The 25,270-nt window shown below is 38.7% G+C and overlaps 1 protein-coding gene across 1 annotated transcript in view; it reads right to left on the bottom strand.

Moving 5' to 3' along the window:
• The window catches only part of LOC150076805 (phospholipid-transporting ATPase ABCA3-like), a 432,361-nt gene that overhangs the window by 131,695 nt on the left and 275,396 nt on the right, over window positions 1-25,270 (bottom strand). Inside the window, exon 13 of the mRNA XM_090385683.1 lies at window positions 22,234-22,483. Within this exon, the coding sequence (XP_090241809.1) occupies window positions 22,234-22,483 (250 nt within the window). The remainder of the gene's footprint in view (window positions 1-22,233; window positions 22,484-25,270) is intronic.

Here is a 25,270-nt window from a genome sequence, read left to right as displayed (position 1 = left end):
ATATGAGCAAATTTCCAAGCAGAAGGAAAAACATCTTTGGAATAAGAAAGTGAAAAAAGGCGGCAGAGAACAAGAGTAAGTTCAGATGCACAGGTTTTGAGAACAAGTGGAGAAATACCATCAGAACCTGGAGCTTTCTCAGCATCATGATTCATCAAAGTTCTGACATCCTTTTGATGGAAGACCACAGGAGGCATTGAATGGAGCGTGTTGGGAATGGTTGGAGGTGTTTTACCAAGATCATTAATACATGATTTGGAAGAAAAATGGGATGCAAGCAGGTAAGCTTTATCCTTGGCTGAAGTGAAAATAGAACCATCTAGTTTTGACAGAGGTGAAAGCAGAGATGGGCAAAAGTTGCGGCCAATAGCTTTGACAAGAGACCTGAATGCTCAGCTACCATTAGGGCAAGAAGCAAGTTTTCTACTCTTAGCCTGTTCAAAATCTAGTTTGGACTGATAAATAACTGCTTTACAGTGATTGTGAGTTATTGTGAGCTTTGGTGTAGGCAGAAAATGAAACTGAAGAATTGGAAACAAGCTAATTACGATATGCAACATTCTTCTCTTAAACAGTCTTAGCACATTTATTGGAAAACCAAGATTAAATCTTGGTTTTCCAATAAATAATAATTTCACTGACACGATCTGAGCAAACGTTGAATTAAGAAGTTTTGAAACAGTAATCTGACCAAGGAAAAGAAATCTTGCAGGTCATCCCATTTTGCATTCTTGTAATGCCAAACAATATGAGGTTGGGAATAGCCATGAGATAAAGGCTCATGCCCTCTCAGGTGATTATTCTGAGCAAGAGAAAGAATCCTATCAGCATTGAGCATGCTCAAACCATTCAAGGCTTTATACACCTCAATCAGATCACCTCGACGGTGCCTAGTCTCCACACACTGTAATTTGCAAAACTTAAGCCTTTCTTCGTAAGAGCAACTCTTTGTTCCATTCACTAATCTTGTTGCCCTTCTCTGTACTCGTTCCAACAGCTCTATATCCTTCTTAAAATGAGGCCTCCAGACCTGTATACAGTACTCAAGCTCAAGGTGGGACTGACCATAGCCTTATACAAGAGGGTAATCACCCCTTATCCATGCTAGAAAAATTCCTGTATATCACATTGACAAGACACCATGAGCTACTCTTGCAGACCATCTGCACTGCTCAGAAAACTTAAAAAATGCCTGCACAATTACCCCCAGGACCTTTTCACTCTCTGCCACTGTCAGCAAAAAGGAGAAATATGCTGGCAATCTCCATTGACTTTGCTGGGGCATTTGAGTCACTCTGGTAGCCTAGTGTCCTTAGGAGACTTCATCGGGCAAATGCCCAACAAAACCATGTATAAGGTAATAAACAGCTACCTTACAGACAGAAGTGTCTCAGTACGCACAAGGTTCCAGGAATTGACACGCCCTGTGAATAAAGGCTGCCCGCAGGGTTCAATCCTTGGCCCTTTCTTTTGGAACATTGTTCTGGATGAATTTCTTGCCTTGGATCTGGACCCCCGTGGAAAGCCTGGCCTTTGCAGATGACATGATTTTCCTTGTAAAAGGTAACTCACGAGTGGTTGTAGAACAAAGATCAAATGCCACCCTCTTGCAGTGCAGGATTGGGCACAAATGCACATGCTCAAAATATCACCTGAAAAAACCAAACGAATACTTCTAAAAGGCAATTTGGACATAAGAAGACGTCCACAAATCAAAATTAACACAACCACTATAAAAATGGTAAAAGAACTAAAATATCTTGGAATGGTCTTTGATTCAAAATTAACTTTTTACCCCCATTTGATCTACTTGGCGAAGAAAGTGAGAAATTGTGCAGGCATGATTACCAGTATCAGTCGAGCAGGGGACTCAAAAGACCCTGGCAATCATATACAGTGCAATGTTCTTACCTGTTATCACCTATGGAGCCGGTGCGTGGTTCATCCGCTCGGCCATAGTAAGAAATAGGAATAAATTAGAATCGATACAAAGGACAATACTACTCACTATTACCAGAGCATGTCGCACAGTAAGCACACCTGCACTACAGTTGCTGGCCGGAACTCTCCCACTTTACCTGGAAGTAGCCAAAAGAGGCTTATATTATAGATTTAAAAAGGGCATACCCACAGAATTTCTGGGGATAGCCCTTGATACAACCAACACCTTCAATGATGGAAGAAAAAGAATAGCCACAAAGCTCCATGAGCTATGGCAAACAAAGTGGGGAGCAGGAAACCAGAGGTCTGGTTACCAAACGGTTTCTGCCAAGGATGTCAATGGTTAGATGGCTTACATGGCTTCCTAAAGGCAAAACTAACCTCCGTAGGCCTGACCGATGACCCAAACTGCACCTGTGGCGAAAGTGAAGACTGGGCACACATTCTATATGAATGTATAATATATGACATCCCCAGAACAGATCTAATAGCACAGATTGGTCCCCTTCCCAGGGGAGAAGAACATCTGTTCATCATAGGAGCAAAATTATAAAGCTTTTACATCTTTCACACAGAAAGTATTCGAAATGCGCAGAGCAATCCAAAGAATGGCAATTCAGCCCCCCAGCAATTAAACAATAATCAATAGTAAAATTGCCCACGTTTCCCACCACGCCCAGACGATGACTTAAAAACTGTTAGGATAGCAGTATTCTGCACTCTGACAGAAATCTGACATAACAAAACTCCCCAAGACTACCACCCTGCCATGTGTAGGAACCTGGGCCCCACACCAAATAAGTAACCATGTAGGGGAGGAAGATGTACAGGCAGCCAGGGAAGCAGATTAACTGAAAAATATCAGTAAGCTAGCAGCAAGGGGATGCAATGTAGAATGAAAGAAGAATGAATGAGAATGAAAGATAGAATGAATAGGCTGGGCACTGAGTGAACTAGGAATTATGGTAAAAGGGAATAAATGGCAGTTTTGGTGAAAGAAAGAGTGATCTAGCATGAGGGAAAAAGAGAGGGAATGGGAATGAGTGGAAGCACAAATGTAATTGGCCGAAAGAATACAAAGTTAAAAATAACTTACATTACTTTATATATACTGTACTAACAAACATTTACTAACCACATAAACACTATCACTGCATTCTCCGCTGGCCTGCAAAAAAAAAAAAAAAAAAAAACTTGCAGCTAGGCCTGCACCACAACTGAAGAATAACAGTAAGTTGATGTGGCCAGAGAGTGCAGTGCAGAAAGTACAAGTCGAATAAATGAGATGAGAGCTAGAAGAATGAATAAAGGGTAAGCGTATGAGAAAAAGAACACAAACCATAAATGCTACAGTTAAGTTCACACTAACCCTAGTTTTAATTAGTATTTAAATTTACACTACACATCATTGCCTCTTGGTATGTGAGAAGATGATGAATGAGTTGAGTGAAAAAAAAAATATATATATATATATATAAAAAACTTGGAAAAAAATTATAAAATAAGAAAAAAGTATTAAAAAAATAATAATAAATAAATAAAAAAATAAATAAAAAAAAAAAAAAAAAAGAATGCAAGTAGAGTGAGAGCACAGATTATGAATGAAGTAAATGTGTGTCATTCCCAACCCTTCGCCTGGTGGGTTCCCCACTGCCAGCTAACATATCCCACCCCTGGAGTGGGATGGGCAGCTTGACCTTCATACCGGATTCGACACTGCTTGGACATGACACTGACGAAGACATTCTGCGGCTTTGTTGCCAACACGCCATTGGCGATCTGAACTGGGTACTCTAACCTGGTTCCCTTTAAAACCCCATCCCCAGGCAGGGGAGGGAGGAAACAGATCTCTGTCTCCTCTCCTCCCTGCCTACCCCCCATACTTCGCTTGGTGGGCTCATCTCCAGTGAACTCTTTGGGGATGCCTACTCTATCATCCCTATTCTTCTATCTGTTTTCCCCCCAGTCTTCAGTCTCCCCCCTCACTAAATCGACTGAGTACACCCTTAACAATGCCGCCAAATTCTAATCAACATCTAAATTCTACCGGTTTCTTGTAAACCTCTAAGACAACTAACACTATTAGCTTTTATCTAGTGTATAGCCTCACATGTCTAAATTTAATAACATCAAAATTTTGCCCAACATATCAGGCCTTTAACACATTTCTTTAGCGTCAAACCCCAACCAGCAATTTCCTAACAGCAATCCCATTAAGTTTTAATGTAAAACGCATCATTTTTTTTTTAGGTCCTAGCCATTGAAATCCCAGGAAACTAGGTGGCAGGAGATGCTACTCCTAGCATTGGGGTATATGCAAGTATACCTACACCTATTCTTATTCTTCGTTACCCTAACACAGCCCATGTATTTATTTGTTCCATGATGACTCCCATCAGCCCCTGAAAACCCCAGCAACCCACTCTTTAACCTAATAGAAGCAGTGGAAGAATCACTTGTACCTCTGCTTGCAGCTACTGTTAATCTTTTAGTCTGTGAATCCTCTCTCAAGCTAGCAGTTTTCCGACCAACCTAACACTGCCTCCATAACATCAGCATATATTCTTGCACCCTTTCTATTTAAGTGTATCCCATCCCTGTAGAAGTAGTCTCTCCTGTTAATAAGCACAGACCGTGCTGGGAAAAATTCTACCCCATGAGCCTTGCACAATCTCTCTAGGGCAGAATTGATTGACAAGGCTCTCATCATGTACTCCCTCCTATTGTGTCTGGGAAGAATTAGCATTAGTAGAGGCATTTGAGGCAAGAAAGCAAGCTTATGCAGCATCAGCCAAAAAAAAAATTTTTTAAAATAATAAATAAATAAAAATAACCACTTCCACTTCACTCCTCTGTTCGTTCGAAATACCTGTCCAGCTGAGCCTTAAACTTATTTAGGCTATCAACTTCCACGACAAGGGATGAAAGTGTATTCCACCAACCAACCACCCGCTGGCTAAAGGCAAATTTCCTCACATCTATCCTACATCTGTCTTTTCTCAATTTGAATTTATGCCCTCTCAGGTGATTATTCTGAGCAAGAGGAAGAATCCCATCAGAATCTCTTTATTGGTATAAAAAGAGTAATAATTTCTGATTATTACCCATTTAGAATTTAGAGATGGTAACATCACCAGTCATTTGTCCCAATGAAAGGAATTTTAAATCTGCCTAAGACAGCAACAGTCTGTTTTATGAAAGCAAAATCATTTCCCATTACCCATAATAGTAGTTATATCTTTCAGTAGATATCACATCAATATATTATGACCTCTGTGGCATAGTGGTTCCTTTGTCTGGAGATTCTTAATGTATGAAGGTGCAGGTATTATTCTCTCTCTTATTGCCTCTTTAACATGCTGTGGTAGAAAGCAGTCATCCAATAAACCCAGAAAATTTCTGCTACTATGTAAGTGACCAATCCACAAGTTCCAATTCAATATCTGGAAAATTAATCTCCATTTTAAAATATTCTGATTGACTGGCCCACTCTATTTCCCTGAATAGTTCTTCATCATACCCATCACAGTCATTTGGCCCCATCCACCCTGTCCTCGAAGGGCAGGGTGGATGCCCTCGAAGGATTAAAAGTGAGGGGCCCATCAAGCTCTCAGCTGCCCACACCAAGGCCAGAGCTTGCACTTGGTCATCACGCAACACAGCGGCAGCCCCCAAGGCAGAATGCGCTGGTCCCAAAGGAACTAGTAGTTGTTGGTGACTCTATTGTCAGGAAAACGGGAAACATGCTTTGTAAAAAGGATAGGTGGAACAGGACCAGGGTATGTCTGCCAGGGGCAAAGGTTGATGACGTTGTAGAGTGGATATCATCTTTTAAGGGCACAAAAGGTGATATAGTTGTACACGTTGGCACTACGTGTACAACTAAGAGTATGAGTTGTACACATAGTGCACAACTATATTAAGAGTAGGAGACCGGCAGAATTACTTAACAAGTACAGGTCACTGTTGAAAACAAGCCGTGAATTAGGGTTGAATTTGAGTGTCTGAAATTCTGCCCAGACACGATAGGAGGGAGTATATAATGAGAGCCCTGTCGATCAATTCGGCCCTGGAAAGATTGTGCAAGACTCAAGGGGTAGAATTTTTTTCAGCCTGGTCTGTACTTGTTAACAGGAGAGACTGTTTCTACAGGGATGGGATACACTTAAATAGAAAGGGTGCAAGAATGTTTGCTGATGCTATCAAGGCAATGTTAGTTGGGCCGGAAAACTGCTAGATTGGGGGGATACAAGGACTAATAGATTAACAGTAGCCACTGGCAGAGGTGAAAGTGATTCTTGCACTGCTTCTATTGGAATGAACAGAAGCCTGTAAAATAAGATGCAAGATATTTCAGAGACTGCTGGGAATCATTGCGGTACAAGTAAACACATGGGTTGTGTTAGGATAGCTAAGAAAAAGAACAGGTGCATGTATACTTGCGTGTACACCAATGCTACTAGTTTTGTAAATAAATTTGATGAATTTGAGGTACTGCTCAAAACATCAAAGGGAGATATTGTGGGGATTTCAGAGATGTGGTGTCACACAGATATAAGGAATGCAGAACTGGAATTTGGGGAGTACAATGTCTACAGAAAGGATAGACAGGATAGGAAGGGAGGAGGGGTTATGCTATTAGTTAAGAAATACATAAAATCCAAGGAAGTGAAGCCAGTCGACATCGCTGGACAGTGCAGTGTCGAGTCAGTTTGGTGTGACATAAGCATTGGGAGATCAAAATTGAGAGTAAGAGTGTGCTATAGGCCTAATGACTCTGATGAGTATAATAAGAAACTGCACAGGGAAATAGAGTGGGCCAGTAAATCAGAGAGTCTTATAATGGGGGATTTTAATTTCCCAGATATTGACTGGAATTTGGGGGCTGGTCACTCACACACTAGCAAGGCTTTTGTGGATTTATTGGATGATTGTTTTCTACATCAGCATGTTCGGGAGGCAACTAGAGGGAGTAATACACTTGATTTGATTATCAGTAGTGATTCTTCATGCATTAAGAATCTGCAAGTAAATGAACCACTAGGTGGCAGTGATCACAGTGTGCTGAAGTGGGATTTACTCAAAGAGGCAACTACCATTAGGGGTAAAGGGAAGGGTTATTGCTTTCATAAAGGCAACTACAATGGACTGAGACAGTATTTAAATTCTATACAGTGCGACGAACTGATGATGTTACCAACAGCAAATTCAAAATGGGAAGCATTCAAAGAACTTATCTTAGAAGCTTGGAAGCTACTAGGCTTTACATACCAACTAAGAAATATTGTTCAAGGTTTAGGCCTAAATGGATGTCAGATGAACTAATGAGACATATGGCAGAGAAGAAAAATGCATGGGATACATAAGAATTAACACGTGACACAGAAGCCTATGATACATACAAGTTGATCTGTAACCAAGTTATAAAGGAGGTTGGGCAGGCGAAGGCAGATTACGAGAAATCTTTGGAAAGGGATGCAAAGAAAAACAGCAAAGAGTTCTTTACTTATGTAAACTCTAGAAGGGAGGGGATGAATCAGATTGGTCAACTCGATATCGATGGGTCAACTGTTGATGATCTTGCTCAGGTAGCTAACAAACTAAATGAATATTTTGCATCGACATTCACACATGAGGAGTTATTCATCAAGGGAAATGCCAGAGGTGTATTCAACTCTGGCAGTAAGCTAAAGAGAGGGCGCTGACTCTCTTTAGAAAATACAGCTGCGAGTTACAGGCTCCGAAATAAACGATAAGTGTTTGCTTTTTATTTACATAATTGTTATTTTATATTGTACTTAATACGTAGTCTTATAGTTCTAATTACGCTGGTTATTTTTATTTTAATTTATATACACAGTTTTTGTAGATATACGTAATACTTTATAAAACCGTTATTTCGTTCGAATATTGTAGGCATTGTTTTTGTATATAGTGATAGGGAATTCAAATTTTTAATTGAGGTAGCTAGGTAGCTCTAACGTATAATTATAGAAACAGTAATACGCATCACTGATTCTATTAGATAGCGTAGTATTCACATTTAATTTAATTTAATTTATTGATCTTATTAATTTAAAATATCATGCCCCAAACTAGTGCAGCAAAGCAACGGGCACAAAGTGGCAGGAGTGCTGTGACTCGGAGGAGAACTGAGGGGGGGGCGATTCTCCAACGCATCACAGCCTAAAAAAATGTGCAACTTGTGAAATGTTTGCCGAACTATCTGGAACGGAACATGATATTGCCATGGGGGATGTCTTTGTGTGTGCGCGCGATGTAAGGAGTGTAAGGAAATCAGGCGACAACTCAGCGTTGTTATGGGCCTATATGAGAATTTGAAGGACAGGGTGGATGCCCTCGAAAGATCTAAATTGAGGGGCCCATCAGGCTCTCAGCTGCCCACATCAACGCCAGAGCTTGCACTTGGTCATCACGCAACACAGCGGCAACCCCCAAGGCAGTTTGCGCTGGTCCCAAAGGAACTAGTAGTTGTTGGTTGGAAACATCCTTTGTAGAAAGGATAGATGGAACAGGACCAGGGTATGGGTGCCAGGAGCAAAGGTTGATGACGTTGTAGAGCAGATATCATCTTTTAGGGGCAGAAAAGGTGATATAGTTGTACACGTTGGCACTAATGATATTAAGAGTAGGAGACCAGCAGAATTACTTAACAAGTACAGGTCACTGATGAAAAAAAGCCGTGAAATAGGGTTGAATTTAAAAGTGTCTGCAATTCTGCCCAGACACGATAGAAGGGAGTATATGATGAGAGCCTTGTCGATCAATTCGGCCCTGGAAAGATTGTGCAAGGCTCAAGGGATAGAATTTTTTTCAGCCTGGACTGTACTTGTTAACAGGACAGACTGCTTCTACAAGGATGGGATACACTTAAATAGAAAGGGTGCAAGAATATTTGCTGATGCTATCGAGGCAGTGTTAGGTGGGTCGGAAAACTGATAGCTTGGGGGGATACAAGGACTAATAGTAGCCGTAGGCAGAGGTGAAGGTGATTCTTGCACAACTTCTATTAGAATAAGTAGCGACCTGGAGCTAGGGGTGTTGGGGATTTCAGGGACGGATGTCAGTCATCGTGAAACAGGTGGGTATATGGGATGTGTTAAAGTGGCTAGGAATAGGTGCAAGTATACTTGCATGTATACCAATGCTAGAAGTATAGTAAATAAATTTGATGAATTTGAAGTGTTGGTCAAGACATCAAAGGCGGATACTGTTGGGATATCAGAGACGTGGTGTCACACAGATATAAGGAATGCCAAACTGGAATTTGGGGAGTACAATGTGTACAGAAAGGATAGACAGGATAGGAAGGGAGATGTTATGCTGTTAATAAAGAAAAACATAAAATCAAAAGAAGTGCATCCAGTTGATATAGTTGAACAGTGCACTGTTGAGTCAGTTTGGTGTGACATAAGCACTGCGAAAGCAAAAATTAGAGTAGGAGTGTGTTATAGGCCTAATGACTGGAATGAGTACAATGAACAATTGTAGAGAGAAAGAGAGTGGGCTAGTAAATCGGAATGTCTTATAATGGGGGATTTTAACTTCCCAGATATTGACTGGAACTTGTGGGTTGGGCACTCACACACTAGTCAGACTTTTGTAGATTTATTGGATGATTGTTTTCTGCAGCAGCATGTTCGAGAGGCAACCAGAGAAAGTAATACTCTTGATCTGGTTATCAGCAGTGATCATTCATGTATTAGGAATTTGCAGATAAAAGAACCACTAGGTGGCTGTGATCACAATGTACTGATGTGGGATTTACTTAAAGATTTAATTACCATCAGAGGTAAAGGAAAGGGTTTTTGCTTCCGTAAAGGCGAGTACAGTGGTCTCCGACAGTTTTTAAATTCTGTACAGTGGGATCAACTGATTAATCGTGTAAGCTACTAAAAGTTTCATACCCATTAAGAAATATTGTTCAAGGTTTAGGCCTAAATGGTTGTCAAATGAACTAATGAGACTCGTAACAGAGAAGAAAAATGCATGGGATGCATATAAAGTATCCAGCGACTCAGAAGCCTATGGCAGATATAAATTAATCTGTAATCAGGTCACAAAAGAGGTTCGGCAGGCGAAGGCAGATTACGAGAAATCCTTGGCAAAAGATGCTAAGAAAAACAGCAAGAATTTCTTTACTTATATAAACTCTAAAAGGAAGGGGATGAATCTGATTGGTCCACTTAACATCGATGGTTCGACTGTTGATGATCCTGCTCAGATAGCAAACAAACTGAATGAGTATTTTGCATCTACATTCACAGGTGAGGTTTGAGAATGTCAGAAGGTTATCAAATTGTAGCAGGGTGCTTAATGATCTTGTAATAACTGAGAGCAAAGTGGAAGAGAAATTTTTGAAGTTAAACATAAGAAAAGCACCTGGGGTGGATGGGATCTATCCAGTTATATTAAAGGAGGCAACAAAGCAACTAAGCAAACCCTTAGCCATAATTATGAGAGCATCCTTGGACTATAGGAGGTTCCCACGGACTGGAGATGTGCAAATGTATCCCCAATTCACAAAGGGGAATCGAAGGGTGACTCGAGTAATTACAGACCAGTTAGTTTAACTTCTGTTCCGGGTAAAATAATGGAGTCGCTGGTTAAAGATGCATTGCAGGATCATCTAGACAAGACTGCAGCAATAATTCAGACACAGCATGGGTTTGTTAAGGGAAAGGCTTGTCTGACAAATTTGATAGGATATTATGATGTGGTTACAAAGGAACTGGATGCAAAAAATAATTTTGATATTATATATTTGGATTTCAGGAAAGCTTTTGACACTGTTGCGCATGGAAGACTATTGTACAAATTGGAGCAGAATGGTATTAAGGGTAAGTTGCTACAATGGATAAAAGGATGGTTAAGTGTGAGAAGACAGAGGGTGGTAATCAATGGGTGCTGTTCTTCTTGGACTAATGTTATTAGTGGAGTCCCACAGGGTTCGGTGTTAGGTCCACTGTTGTTTTGTATATTTATCAATGATATTGATGCAGGTATATCAGGCTTAATGTCGAAGTTTGCATATGATACAAAGGTTGGCAGGGTTGTTAATGACAGTAATGGCAGTGTGCTACAGCAACAGGATCTAGATAATTTGGGCAGATGGGCTAAGAAGTGGCAACTGAAGTTTAACCTTGACAAATGCAAAGTACTGCATATGAGTAGAAGTAACCCCAGAGAAATGTACCAACTGTGTGGTACTACACTTAAGGTGGTAGAAAATGAAAAAGACCTGTGAGTAATTGTTCAGGCAGATATGAAGTTCTCTGAGCAATGCAGACAGGCTGCCAGGGCAGGTCATGGGGTTTTGTCAATGATATATAGGAATTTTGCTAGCAGGGAAAAGGAGGTGATTGTCCCTCTGTATAAGGCAATGGTCAGGCCACGCCTTGAGTACTGCGTACAGGTCTGGAGGGCTCATTTTAGGAAGGATGTAGATTTACTTGAGCGTGTACAGAGAAGGGCAACAAGATTGGTGAGGGGGAATGAAGGGATCCTCTTACCAAGAGAGGCTTAAGTTCTGCAAATTGCAGTGGCTGGAGACTAGGCACCTGCACGGTGATCTGATTGAGGTGTATAAGGCCTTGAATGGGTTGAGCACGCTGAATTCTGATGGGATCCTTCCATTTGTTCAGATTACGAACCTAAGGGGGCATAAATTCAAATTAAGAAAAGACAGATGTAGAATAGATGTGCGGAAATTTGCCTTTAGCAGGCGGGTGGTTAATTGCTGGAACAAACTTCCATCTGTCGTTGTGGAAGTTGATAGGTTGAATAAATTTAAGGAGGAACTGGACAGGCATTTGGAGGGAATGGTGTGATTTTTTTTTTTTTTTTTTTGGCTGATGCTGCATAAGCTCATACATTTGCTTTCTTGCATCACATGCCACTACTACTACTAGAGAATCTTGTACTAACTGAGAGTAGAGTGGGGGAGAAATTGTTGAATATAAACACAAGAAAGGCACCTGGGGTGGATGGGATCTATCCAGTTATATTGAAGGAGGCAGCGGGGGAAGTAAGCAAACCCTTTGCCATAATTATGAGAGCTTCCTTGGACTCAGGGGAAGTACCCATGGACTGGAGATGTGCAAATGTGACCCCAATTCACAAAGGAGGATCAAAGAGCGACACAAGTAATTATAGACCTGTTAGTTTAACTTCAGTTCCCGGAAAATTAATGGAGGCACTGGTTAAAGAAGCACTGCAGGATCATCTAGACAAGACTTCAGTTATAGCTCGGACACAGCATGGTTTTGTTAAAGGGAAGTTTTTGCCTGACCAATTTGACTGGATACTATGATGCAGTCACAAAAGAAGTGGATGCAGGGAGTAACTTTGATATTATATACTTGGATCTTAGAAAGGCTTTTGATACTGTTGCACATGGAAGACTGCTGCACAAAGTGGAGCAGTGTGGCATTGAAGGCAAATTGCTGCTATGGATAAAGGGGTGGTATTTTTTTTTTTTTTCGGTAGTTGTTGGCGCATCGGCTTCTGTGGCCATAATGCACTTCCCAAGGTTTTTGCAGTACTTTGATCCAAGCCCGAGGCGGGATTCGAACCCATGACCTTTGGGTTGCCAGGCAGGCACTTTACCTACCTGGCTAGGGATAAAGGGTGGTTGAGGGGGAGAAGATAGAGAGTGGTAATCAATGGACACTGCTCATCATGCACTAATGTTATTAGTGGAGTCCCTCAGGGTTCAGTATTGGGTCCATTATTGTTTTCTGTATTTATAAATGATAATGATGATAGTATATCAAGCTTAATGTCCAAGTTTGCAGACGATACGAAGGTTGGCAGGGTTGTCAAGGACACTACTGACACTATGCTACTGCAACAGGATCTGGAAAGGTTGAGCAGATGGGCTGAGAGGTGGCAAATGAAGTTTAACATTGACAAATGTAAAGTACTACATATGGGAAACAGCAATCCCAGTGCAACGTATCAACTCTGTGATACTACACTGACAGTGGTAGAGAATGAAAGGGACCTGGGGGTGGTTGTGCAGGCAGATATGAAGTTCTCTGATCAGTGCAGACGGGCTGCATGAGTAGTTCATGGTGTATTGTCAATGATATATAGCAATTTTTCTAGCACGGATAAGGAGGTGATTATTCCCTCGTATAAGGCAATGGTCAGGCCACACCTAGAGTACTGTATACAGGTCTGGAGGCCTCATTTCAAGAAGTATGTAGAGCTGCTGGAATGAGTACAGAGAAGGGCAACAAGATTAGTGAATGGAACGAAGGGGTGCTCTTACAAGAAAGGCTTACGTTTTGCAAATTACAGTGTCTGGAGACTAGGCTCCAGCGAGGTGATCTGATAGAGGTGTATAAAGCCTTGAATGGTTTGAGCATGCTCAATGCTGATGGGATTCTTCCTCTTGCTCAGAATAATCACCTGAGAGGGCATAAATTCAAATTGAGGAAAGACAGATGTAGGATAGACGTGAGGAAATTTGCCTTTAGCCAGCGGGTGGTTGGTTGGTGGAACAGACTTCCATCCCTTGTCGTGGAAGTTGATAGCCTACATAAGTTTAATGCTCAGCTGGACAGGTGTTTCGAACGAACAGAGGGGTGAAGTGGAAGTGGTTATTTTTTATTATTTTTTTGTTTATTTTTTTTTTTTTGGCTGATGCTGCATAAGCTTGCTTTCTTGCATCAAATGCCTCTACTAATGCTAATAAAATACTCTTAAAAATAATAAAGTGAAAATCCTCCATTATAAGTTAAAATTTTATAATGGACTTAAAAATAAGAAAGTTAAAATCCCCCATCAGAATGTACTGGCCCATCCTATTTGTCTGCATTATACCCATCACAGTCACTTAGCCTATAAAATACCTCTACTCTAATTTTTTGTTTTTCTAGTGCTTACTATTATTATTATTATTATTAATTCCGTTTATTAGCTCTTGGTCAGGGATCCATACAATACAGAGAGGCAACATAAAGACAAACAGGCCAGAGGTCGCAGGTTTGTCCAGAGGCGTGCTGGACAAAGTAACATGCCAACGTAACCATGTTGAGATTTACCACCTACAATGATCAGAATTACATGGCATGCTTTCCTCAGCACAACCAATGAAACAGCTATAAGGGCTTACAATATATAATAAGAACATAAACTAAAATATGATAAAACTAATAGAAATACTAATAAATTAATGACAAAAATAGTAATAATCAAGTACATACAATTTACATGAAATGACTAAAACATAATCTTCCAGACATTAACATTGCTAAAAATGTACAGTAGCCTTTAAGAATAATGGCATCTTCAGGGATTCAAGGCACTGCTATCTTGGTTTTTCCGTTATCTTGAAAGTTTTATTTTTAATGTATTTAATGCAGAAATAATGAGGCCGAATAAAAATAGAGAGATTAAGAATGCAATTTTATTAACTGCACATAAAAAAACATAAATATGTTGATGATCCAATGTTATATTCTGCCATTAATACACTTCTGCTTATGCCCCATTCTATTTTCTTTATTATATCAAGTTTAGTCTGCACGGGTGGCACAGTGGTATCATCACCGTCCTTCCCACACCGGGTGGAAAAGGCCTGGGTTCAAATCCCATCGATGACGTGGGGAACTTTTATAGACTTTTTTCACTCTGTGGCTGAGTTAGTGGGTCTTGGGCATAGATAGCAAGCTTTTCCCCCCAGAAACTGGAGCTTTTCGTCCAGCAAAACAGGCAAATCAAGCAGAGAACACACACATTTTACAGACACAATACACATAGGTATATGAATTAACATTCCGGGTGACTCTAATGTAATAGTTTAGATTATATCAAGTTTGTCACCAATATTTAATGTTGTTCTTCTTTTCTTCCCTGTATGAGGTTTATTAACTTTAGAAGCCATAGTGAGGGGTTTTTAATTCAAAATAAATGTAAAACAGTGGTATAATCTGTGATATCACTACAGAATTTACTTTCAAAATGACGAACATAAACAAATACATTAATCATGTGACTTGCCATTTTCTTTTTTGGCACTGCAAGACATCTGCACTGTATGTATACATCTGATCTCAATGTGCTGTTATTTGGGGTGCCATTATTTCAACAGTCTACTGTAGTTCAAGAAAACATTAAACCAGAATTACATGATATGCAGAAGGTATGTGACTGCGCAAAAATTACTGCGCAAAAATGTCCTTTCACCTGTCCAGGTGAAAGGACAGGAAAGATGCAACATGATCGTTATTTTTTGTTTGGTTGAGATTCTTTAGTATAAGTTTAGCCATTTTGGACAGAAGAGTTTTGTTTGAGCTTTTAAGGCAGGGTCTAAATTCAATAAGTTGTTAAAGAAAAGTGTTGAACGAAAGTGCTTTTCGGTCAAGTGGAGTCTGGTTAATAAGGAGGAAAGTGTGGGTTTGGATCTTGCAGCTTTCCTAGGAATTTTGCATGCTATGAATTCCCAAATTTCAGGTCAATCAATGGCAGAGTCATACAATTTTGCAAAGCATGAGAGATTGTTGTACAAAACTGAAGGAGAAAAATCAGAATAGTTAAGACAGTCAACCATGAAAGACCAGGTTCATAGCTTGACTTTAAAAAAGTCCATTTGAGAAACCAATATTCAAGAGAAGAGATTTTTTTGAAATTTGCATTGGCCACACCAGCCCAGACAGGAGAAGCATAAAGAATTTTTAGCTTGATCATTTTGGAGAAGAACTGGATTATAATATGGTCAGAGTGGATATGTTGTAAGTTTTGTTTTGCCAACCAAATGGCTCTTATGAGTTGTTTCGATAGGTAATTTAAATAAGTAGAGAAGTTGAATTTGGAGTCATAAAAAATTCCAAGACCCTTATGGCCCAATACAATAGGAATGGTTTGAGAATTAAGCGAGGTGGTAATCAGAGAGATGTTCTTTCTAAGAAAAATTTGGAGGTGACTAGATTTTGAGGGGTTGAGTGAGAGATTAAAAGAGTTGAGGTATGAAGAGAATTCTTGGAGAGTATTACAGATAAGCTCTTGTGTACTGATAGATGATTGACTTGAATCTGAGGTGGCAATGATTTAACATCATCCGCATAAGAAATTACACGCTTATGAGTTAATAAGAAAGGTTAATGAGAAAGGTTATAGGTTTATGAGTTAATTTGTATAAACAACTGATTCATGGTTGTTTGATGAGATCAAACAAAGTTAATTTTCTATCAAGGATTAAACTAAGAAATCAAATACTGCAAAACTGGTATCATGTGGTCACGAACGTTTAGGATGTGATTAGGATTGAGGTTATGCATTCTACAGAAATGAATGGTGGTAGTTTTTTAAATAAATGGATAAAATCAATCTGCATATAAGGTAGTGAAAACTGTAGGTTTTGCATTACTGAGTTAGTTTTTATAATAAAAAGGGTGGCACTTAAAGCTGACCCAGATGAAGTTGCAAGATAGAAAAGACTGAACTTGGACATGAAAGGAACTATATTTTAGAAAATTCCAGGTGTACATATCATGCATAATACCATAATACTAACTATATCAAATGTCTTTTTTCAATGGCTAAACAAACCATAGCCAGATGTTCTTTTCTGATGAAAGCATTAAAATTCTGGACTTCTATTTGAATAATTAGGTCTAAGGCAGATTTGCTACATGACAATTGGGTTGATAAAATTATATTTGATTAACTATCAGATTAGATTAGCATTAACTATTTTTTCCATGTAGCTGGCAAAGGAAATTGGCCAGTAGTGGAATGGATTCATTGAGTTTTTACCAGATTTAATAAGACTATGGCATGGGCATGGTACCACTTAACTGGGAAGGGTTTTTTTATGTGAAGAACTTACTATACATAAAGAGTAACACATGAAATGCTTGATCACCTAGTTGTTTCGATATAACATAATGCACTCCATCAGGACCAGCAGCATTATGTTTTGAACTGTCTAAAGCAAGGTGTAGTTCAGTCATTGTAAATGAACAGTTCTACGACTGATGGGCAATAGTGTCAAAATAAAGGATCTGCTTTCCAGCATAGACCTTTAATTTCTGGAAGACCAGTCTGTATGAACTTATGGAAGATGTTTGAGCAAAAGACTCTCCTAGAGAATTAGTTGTTTTTCAGAAGTGAAACTTTATGTCCATTCACATTCAGTAATGAAAGATATGGATAGAATATTTATTATACACTTTACTGATTTTATTCCAAACGGTCTGCATTTTAGTGTACCAGTTGATTATAGAGACAAATCATCTCCAAGATTATTTTTTGCTTGCTCATTAAATGCGTGTGGCATTCAATGAGCAAGCTCTGGCTCTCTTAAACTGCAACATATGATTTTAAGCAGTAGGATTTGTAGAAGTTATTCCAAACTGTGTTTTTCTCACGTTTGGCATGGTAGCATTCATTGTTCCACCAAACTTTGGGATGTGGTCTAGGACTTGGAAATGTTCTTAGGATGGTTTGTTCAGTAGCTCACAGTATGCACTCTGTGACATAAGCAATGGCATCATCAACAGATACTTTTGATACAACTAATTTGACCAGTGTTGCTAGTTATTTATATTTTTCCAAATTAGTATTTGCAAAGTTTCATCCAATGACATGACTATGCAAGTTGATAAATTTGTATTTATTGGGCAGAAAATTGGGAAATGATCATTACCTAGTAGATTGTTATGAGCCAACTAGAACTGCAGAACAGAGAGTGAGCGAGCGAGCGAGAAGAGAGAGAGATCAATGGTTGAGCTTGATCCAGCAACAAAGTGAAAGGATGTATCTGATCCAGTGGTATTAAATTTAGTTTTTCAATATTTTTTTTTTCTGAATTTGTCCCCATTTATCAAGTATGTCATTACCCCACAAGGCATGATGACTATTAAGACCTCCCCTAATACAGAAAGGAGGAGAGATTTGGGATAGCAGATTTTCAAGTTCTTCCAATAAGATATCTTGATTAGGGGACAAATACAAGGAGACAATAGTAATTGTAAATTCAGATATATGCAAATGGTTGCAACTTCCAGATTTGTTTTAATTTTATTCATCTGGAGGGAATGTTGTAACTGACTTTTCTGGCTTCCTGGTATGTAATATTTTGCTGTTTTAATCTATTGGGTTCTTTTTTTAGTTTTTCAGAGTGGATAACCTCTGAACTAGGCAGCTTGGACACTCTGGGTCATCTGCTTTACAGTCTCTTTCAGTATGATCATGTGATCCACTAGTAGCTAAACTTCTGTAGGCATTCTGGGAGCGGACAAATTTTTGGCATTTAAAATATGTTGGGTTAGGGATACATGGCTTTGTACTGCAGTTAAGATACTAGACCTTTACAGATGTTGGAGGGATGGGTGCATCAAATGTTAAAATTATTATTATTATTATTATTATTATTATTATTATTATTAGCCATATGATACAAGGAAGCCTGAGGCTTATGCTGCACCAGCCAAAAAAAAAAAAAAATTCCCGAGTTACCCCCTGTGTGTGTGTGTGTGTGTGTGAGAGAGAGAGAGAGAGAAGTAGAAGGCATCACCAAGAAAGAGAAGAATGATGATATCCAGCTCAGGACCCTGGGTTTACCAAGCCCATACTCACCAGATCTGAGCCCTCCCGGGGTAAATATCATCATTCTTCCCCTTCTTGGCGATTCCCCTCCACTTCTGACTCTTGTTCTCTCTCTCCCAGGGCACCCCAGAATTTTTCTTTCTTTTCGTTTCTTTCTTATGTTCCATGTTGGAACAAGTGATTGTTGTATTTGACAAATATTTCTTTGACATGAATAATTTCTTAGTCCTTTAGTTCTTACAACATGTTCGGGAGGTCACATTCATCCATTACTCCCGGAGAGGAATTCAAAGTAGCATGAGAAGAGGCAATAATGGATATGCCTCTGAATGATGTAATTTTCAGATGTTTAGACTGTTGAGCATTCAAAACTTTGACTAGTATGTTGTCAGAGGTCTTGCTAAAACAATAAAACTTAAGCAAGTTATTGTTTTAAGAGGACCAATTAGGCTTTCTATGCATTTCTGAACTTTAAATGGTGAAAGTATATTTATATTAACACTATGTACATAGTGTTAATATAACATGCATGGAAGCTCATGCCGACCGGGCTAGCCAGGTGGGTAAAGTGCTTGCCTGGCAACCCAAAGGTCGCAGGTTCGAATCCCGCCTCGGGCTTGGATCAAAGTACTGCAAAAACCTTGGGAGGTGCACTATGGCCACAGTAGCCGATGCGCCAACAACAACTACAAAAAAAAAAAAAAAAAAATGGAAGCTCATATTATTTATCTTCTGATGCTTGATAGAACATGAGGATGAGTTATCCATCATGCAGTCAATTGGACTATCGTTGTTTTCCATTGAATTTGTGGAGATTTTTGCTCCTTCTGGTCCTGGAGTTGTCTTTATTACTCAGTTCCAGCCATAGGGAGATAGGAACAGTGCCAATAAGTGATAAAGTGAAAGGAATTAGTAAAATTTAAATGCAATAGAAAAACAAAGAGAAAGGGAACATTCATCTCCTTTCTTGGCTCTTTTCTTACAATTTTTAAGATAAACAACTATACATAATGAATGAAATTTAAGGAACACTCTTCGTGGACTAATGTTATTAGTGGAGTCCCTCAGGGTTCAGTGTTGGGTCAATTGTTGTTTTCTATATTTATAAATGATATTGATGATGGCATATCAGGCTTAATGTCCAAGTTTGCAGACGATACAAAGGTTGGCAGGGTTGTTAATGACGCTAATTACAGTAAACTGCTGCAACAGGATCTAGAAAAGTTGGGCAGATGGGCTGAGAGGTGGCAAATGAAGTTTAACATTGACAAATGTAAAGTACTATATAAGGGAAACAGTAATCCCACAGTAACGTATCAACTCTGTGGTACCACACTGACAGTGGTAGAGAATGAAAAGGACCTGGGGGTAATTGTGCTGGCAGATATGCAGTTTTCTGAGTAGTGCAGATGGTCTGCAGGAGTAGCTCATGGTGTCTTGTCAATGATATACAGGAATTTTTCTAGCAGGAGTAAGGTGATTATCCCCTTGTATAAGGCAATGGTCAGGCCACACCTTGAGTACTGTATACAGGCCTGGAGGCCTCGTTTTAAGAAGGATGTAGAGCTGTTGGAACGAGTACAGATAAGGGCAACAAAATTAGTGAATCAAACAAAGGGTTGCTCTTACGAAGAAAGGCTTAAGTTTTGCAAATTACAGTGTCTGGAAACACAAGAACTATATCACTTTAGAAAGATCCCTTTTTAAGCACGGAGAAATCACTCATTCAAAAAATACTTGGCCTGTGAAGAACTTTTTCTAAGCATATACTGCTACAATATTTTCAACAGGTAGCTTTAAATATGTTACAACTTCGAAACTGATTTTGTATACAATATGGAAGATCACATCGAACCTTTTTATGACTATTTTGTCTGTGTTGTCACTAGAGACCACCTGCTACCTAATGAGGAATAAGCGTGAAACAGGCTGTTATAACAAAAGTTTTTAAACAAATGGTCAAATAATATTTTAGTGAGCCATCTGCCTGTTTGTAAGTAGTGCAGTACTAGGGCAACTGATTGCAAAAGCAAGTTTATTCTGCTGTGAGAATTAAGACCATTGCATTAATCATGCAGTTTAAATCCACGTTGAGCAGTGTCCATTGATTACCACTCTCTGTCTTGAGTGGCAGAAAACAGAGAGTGGTAATCAATGGACACTGCTCAACGTGGACTAATGTTATTAGTGGAGTTCCTCAGGGTTCAGTGTTGGGTCCATTGTTGTTTTCTGTATTTATAAATGATATTGATGATGGTGTATCAGGCTTAATGTCCAAGTTTGCAGACGATACAAAGGTTGGCAGGGTTGTTAAGGACACTACTGATGCTATGCTGCTGCAACAGGATCTGGAAAGGTTGAGCAGATGGGCTGAGAGGTGGCAAATGAAGTTTAACATTGACAAATGTAAAGTACTACATATGGGAAACAGTAACCCCAGATCAATGTATCAACTCTGTGGTACTACGCTGACAGTGGTAGAGAATGAAAAGGACCTGGGGGTAATTGTGCAGGCAGATATGAAGTTCTCTGAGCAGTGCAGACGAGCTGCAAGAGTAGCTCATGGTGTCTTGTCAATGATATACAGAAATTTTTCTAGCAGGGACAGGGATGTGATCATTCCCTTGTATAAGGCATTGGTCAGGCCACACCTTGAGTACTGTATACTGGTTTGGAGGCCTCATTTCAAGAAGGATGTAGAGCTGCTGGAACGAGTACAGAGAAGGGCAACAAGATTAGTGAAAGGAACAAAGGGTTGCTCTTACGAAGAAAGGCTTAAGTTTTGCAAATTACAGAGCCTGGAGACTAGGCATCGGCGAGGTGATCTGATAGAGATGTATAAGGCTTTGAATGGCTTGGGCATGTTCAATGCCGATGGGATTCTTCCTCTTGCTCAGAATAATCACCTGAGAGGGCATAAATTCAAATTGAGGAAGGACGGATGTTGGATAGATGTGCGGAAATTTACCTTTAGCCAGCGGGCAGTTGGTTTGTGGAATAGACTTCCATCGCTTGTTGTTGAAGTTGATAGCCTAAACAAATTTAAGGCTCAGCTGGACAGGTATTTCGAACGAACGGAGGGGTGAAATGGGAGTAGTGGTTTTTTTTTTTTTTTTTTTTTTGGCTGATGCTGAATAAGCTTGCTTTCTTGCATCATATGCCTCTACTAATGCTAATGCTAAATCCTGCTGGCAACGAAAACAGAATATAAAAAGAAGATAGTCCTGAAAGCATCTTATTAAATATTCTGCTTGTATTCATATCTATAAAAATTATATATCACACCCTTGGCTGGGAATATAATTCCCTAGTATATTACTGTATCTATGGGAAAATCAGTCTGGACTTACAGCACTTTTCTGGAAACATAACCTGATTTAGTTCCAAGGATTACCAATATTAGTCATAGTAGTAGTAGTAAAAATATACAGCATTGGCCAAAAAAAAAAAAAAAAACCACCTACCTCATCTGCCCATTCCCCCCTCTAACAATATATCTAATCCTACCTTAAATTTATTCAAACTACCCACTTCCACAATGCTAGATGGCAGTTTGTTCCAATAATCAATTACACTGGATGAAAGCAAATTTTCACACGTCTATCCTGCAACCATCCTTTTTCAATATACGTTTACATCCCCTTGGGTGTGTTGTTTGACAAAGAGTAAGAATATTAATAATAAAAACAGTAATATGCCAAAACTGATATTTACTTTAAAAACACTTCTTCCATAGTAGTGATAGATATGCCATAGCTAGAAATTCCCAATTTTATCTTTTTTGTTTCAATTTCTGACAAAATATGTCCCAGTGAAGACCCACATTCAGTTGGCAAAGCATAGCATAAATTAGCTCCAACATTACTTTCTATTTTGGAATCTCTAGCAAAGGAATGAATTAGTCTAGCAATTGCATCTTCATCACAGCTTGTTTCCTTAGTGATTGAAAGAAGATAGCCAGCACCTAGATTTAAAAAAAAAAAAAAAAAAATGGTAGTAAACTGCATGATTGCCAAAAGATTATGATTATAAGTAATATAAGTATAATTAAGTGTAAGTAAATCTTTTATAAAAATTCAGGGCAAAAGCCTCAGACTATGGGAAAATACAGACATATAAGTTAGCACAAATGCATCAGTCTATGTAGGGAACCTGCCCACCCACCCACCCACTGATGAAGGGCCAAATAGCTCTGAAATGACCATGTAGGTGGTGGTATCCACTGAGAATAAGTAACAATAGTCTACTTTATTGGGAAAGCATTGCTTATTTGAGTTATAAATGAATAAGCAACTCAATGTGAAGGCATTCATAATATGAGGTGTATGAAACGATGCCACTATAACAACTTCAATTAATTTACAGCATACAGACATGATGCATTTGCATTAACTTATATGTCTGTAAATTTTAACACAGTCTGAGACTTTTGCTCTGAATTTTTAATAAGTATTAAACTATTAAATACCATTTAGCATCTCTCATATTGTGGACTTGATTTCACAACTGAGTTGTCATACCAGTTGTTATACCACCAAGGTATCTACCCACTCACCAATGAAGGCTAAATAACCCTAAAAAGGCCATCTGGATGGCGATATTCACTGAGAACAAGTAACAATATCTTCTCTATAGGGGAAGCATTACTTATTTGAAGTATTACTGAATAGGCAACTTGTGAAGGCATTCACAATATGAGATATAAAGAAACAATGACACTATAATAACTTCAGTGTTAGTAATGTATAAGTAATATACTTCTATTATAATTACTTTAACACTGTGTTCTTTCTCACTAAGTATTAAAACTTTTCACTTCTAGTGTAACAAGCTTTTCTGCTGTTTATTACAACAACAATTACTTGAGCATGAATTTTCCTTTTATCAGCTATTTTTAAGGATGAAATAAATAAAAATTGCACTATAACAGCTGTTAAAATTACAGCATATTACTCACCTCAGTAAACATTCCCAAGTGACAAATAAATGTATTAAAACTACCAGTAAAGAAAGCCAAACACAATTTTCAACAGTGGTCTGGGAACAAAGACTATTATAGTTGATACTGAGGGACCTATTTTTTTACCAATAGCAAACAAAAAGTTCCACTATCAAAATCTATTTACTACAGTAAAAAAAGTATTTAGAGTTGCAGTAAACCACTATAGATTTAATGTGTACATCTTCCATAAGGATCCAGAATACTAGGCATTATTAAAAAAAAACTGCTGAAGTAACAATCATAAATGAAGCAATGACTGCAGGAAACTTTGCTGTAGCTTCCTGAAACAGTGCTAAACACTTGCTATGATATGATTGAGCAGTTCACTGAAAATCAAATTCTGTTAAGAATATCTCTCACTTGTTGTTTCTGATCATGTCAGATGGATGCTATCATTCCAAATACACATAATATAAATTTTAAAGTGAGCATGATAAAAACTGTAAATGTGATGCTTTGATCCTTTTTCTGATCATAATTCCTTTATATCCAATACAAATATAATGGATAAATTGCCAACCAGGCTAGCCGGGTGGGTAAAGTGCCTGCCTGCCTGCCTGGCAACCCAAAGGTCGCGGGTTCGAATCCCGCCTCGGGCTTGGATCAAAGTACTGCAAAAACCTTGGGAGGTGCACTATGGCCACAGAAGCCGATACGCCAACAACTACAAAAAAATAAATAAATAAAATAAAATAATGGATTAATTAACTACTATAGTTAATTATTCATTATATTTGCATTGATCTTGTCTTCAAATTTTGTATTCACAAAGATCACCCCAGGGGCTCATATCTGGTGAGTATAGGCTTGGCAAACCCAGGGTCCTGAGCTGGATATCATCATCCTTCTCTTTCTTGGTGATTCCCCTCTGTCTCTCAGGCGAACTCAGGAATTTCTTTTGGCTGGTGCAGCATAAGCCTCAGACTTCCTTGAATCGTATGGCTGCTAATAATAATAATAATAATATGTCATATACTATTTGAAAAGTCTTAACAGGAAAATAAGTACATTGACCAATTGCAAAAATTATGTAATTGAATTTTACTTTTGCTTCCAAGGTGGCATAACTCAACCTCCCCCCTCACTATTGTAGTATGGTAGTGAAACTCTCGTCTATTATAAGTCCTGAGATCCCTTATGTTTACTGACACTTATCACAGACTTTCTTCCAGATATAATACCAATGACAGGCTATGGGAGTCAAAAACAATAATGGAACATTTATTTTGTGTAATATAATGTTCTATTGCTTTGTACAGTATTTTGTTTATTTACCATATTCTTTTACTTTTCATAATTTTTACTTTAAAATATTATTTTATTAATTTAATATAAAAACCAATGTTGTTAAAATTTTGTTATTTAGTAACTTTAAATAAAAACTGGTATTAGCATTAGTACAGGCATATGTACTAATGCTAATACCAGTGATGCTAATATGATGCAAGAAAGCAAGCTTATCCAGCATCAGCCAAAAAAAAAAAAAAAAACACTCCCATCTCACCCCTCCGTTCGTTCCAAATACCTGTCCAGCTCAGATTTAAATTTATTTAGGCATAAACTTCCACAACAAAGGATGGAAGTCTGTTCCACCAACCAACTACCCGCTGGCTAAAGGCAAATTTCTGCACATCTATCCTACATCTGTCTTTCCTCAATTTGAATTTATGCCCTCTTAGGTGATTATTCTGAGCAAGAGGAAGAATCCCATCAGCATTGAGCATGCTCAAAACATTGAGGTGTATAAAG

Source organism: Mastigoproctus giganteus, chromosome 12, assembly GCF_048544385.1.
Source record: "Mastigoproctus giganteus isolate SK-2022 chromosome 12, ASM4854438v1, whole genome shotgun sequence".
Taxonomy (NCBI): domain Eukaryota; kingdom Metazoa; phylum Arthropoda; class Arachnida; order Uropygi; family Thelyphonidae; genus Mastigoproctus; species Mastigoproctus giganteus.
This window is presented reverse-complemented; position numbering and strand designations above follow the sequence as displayed.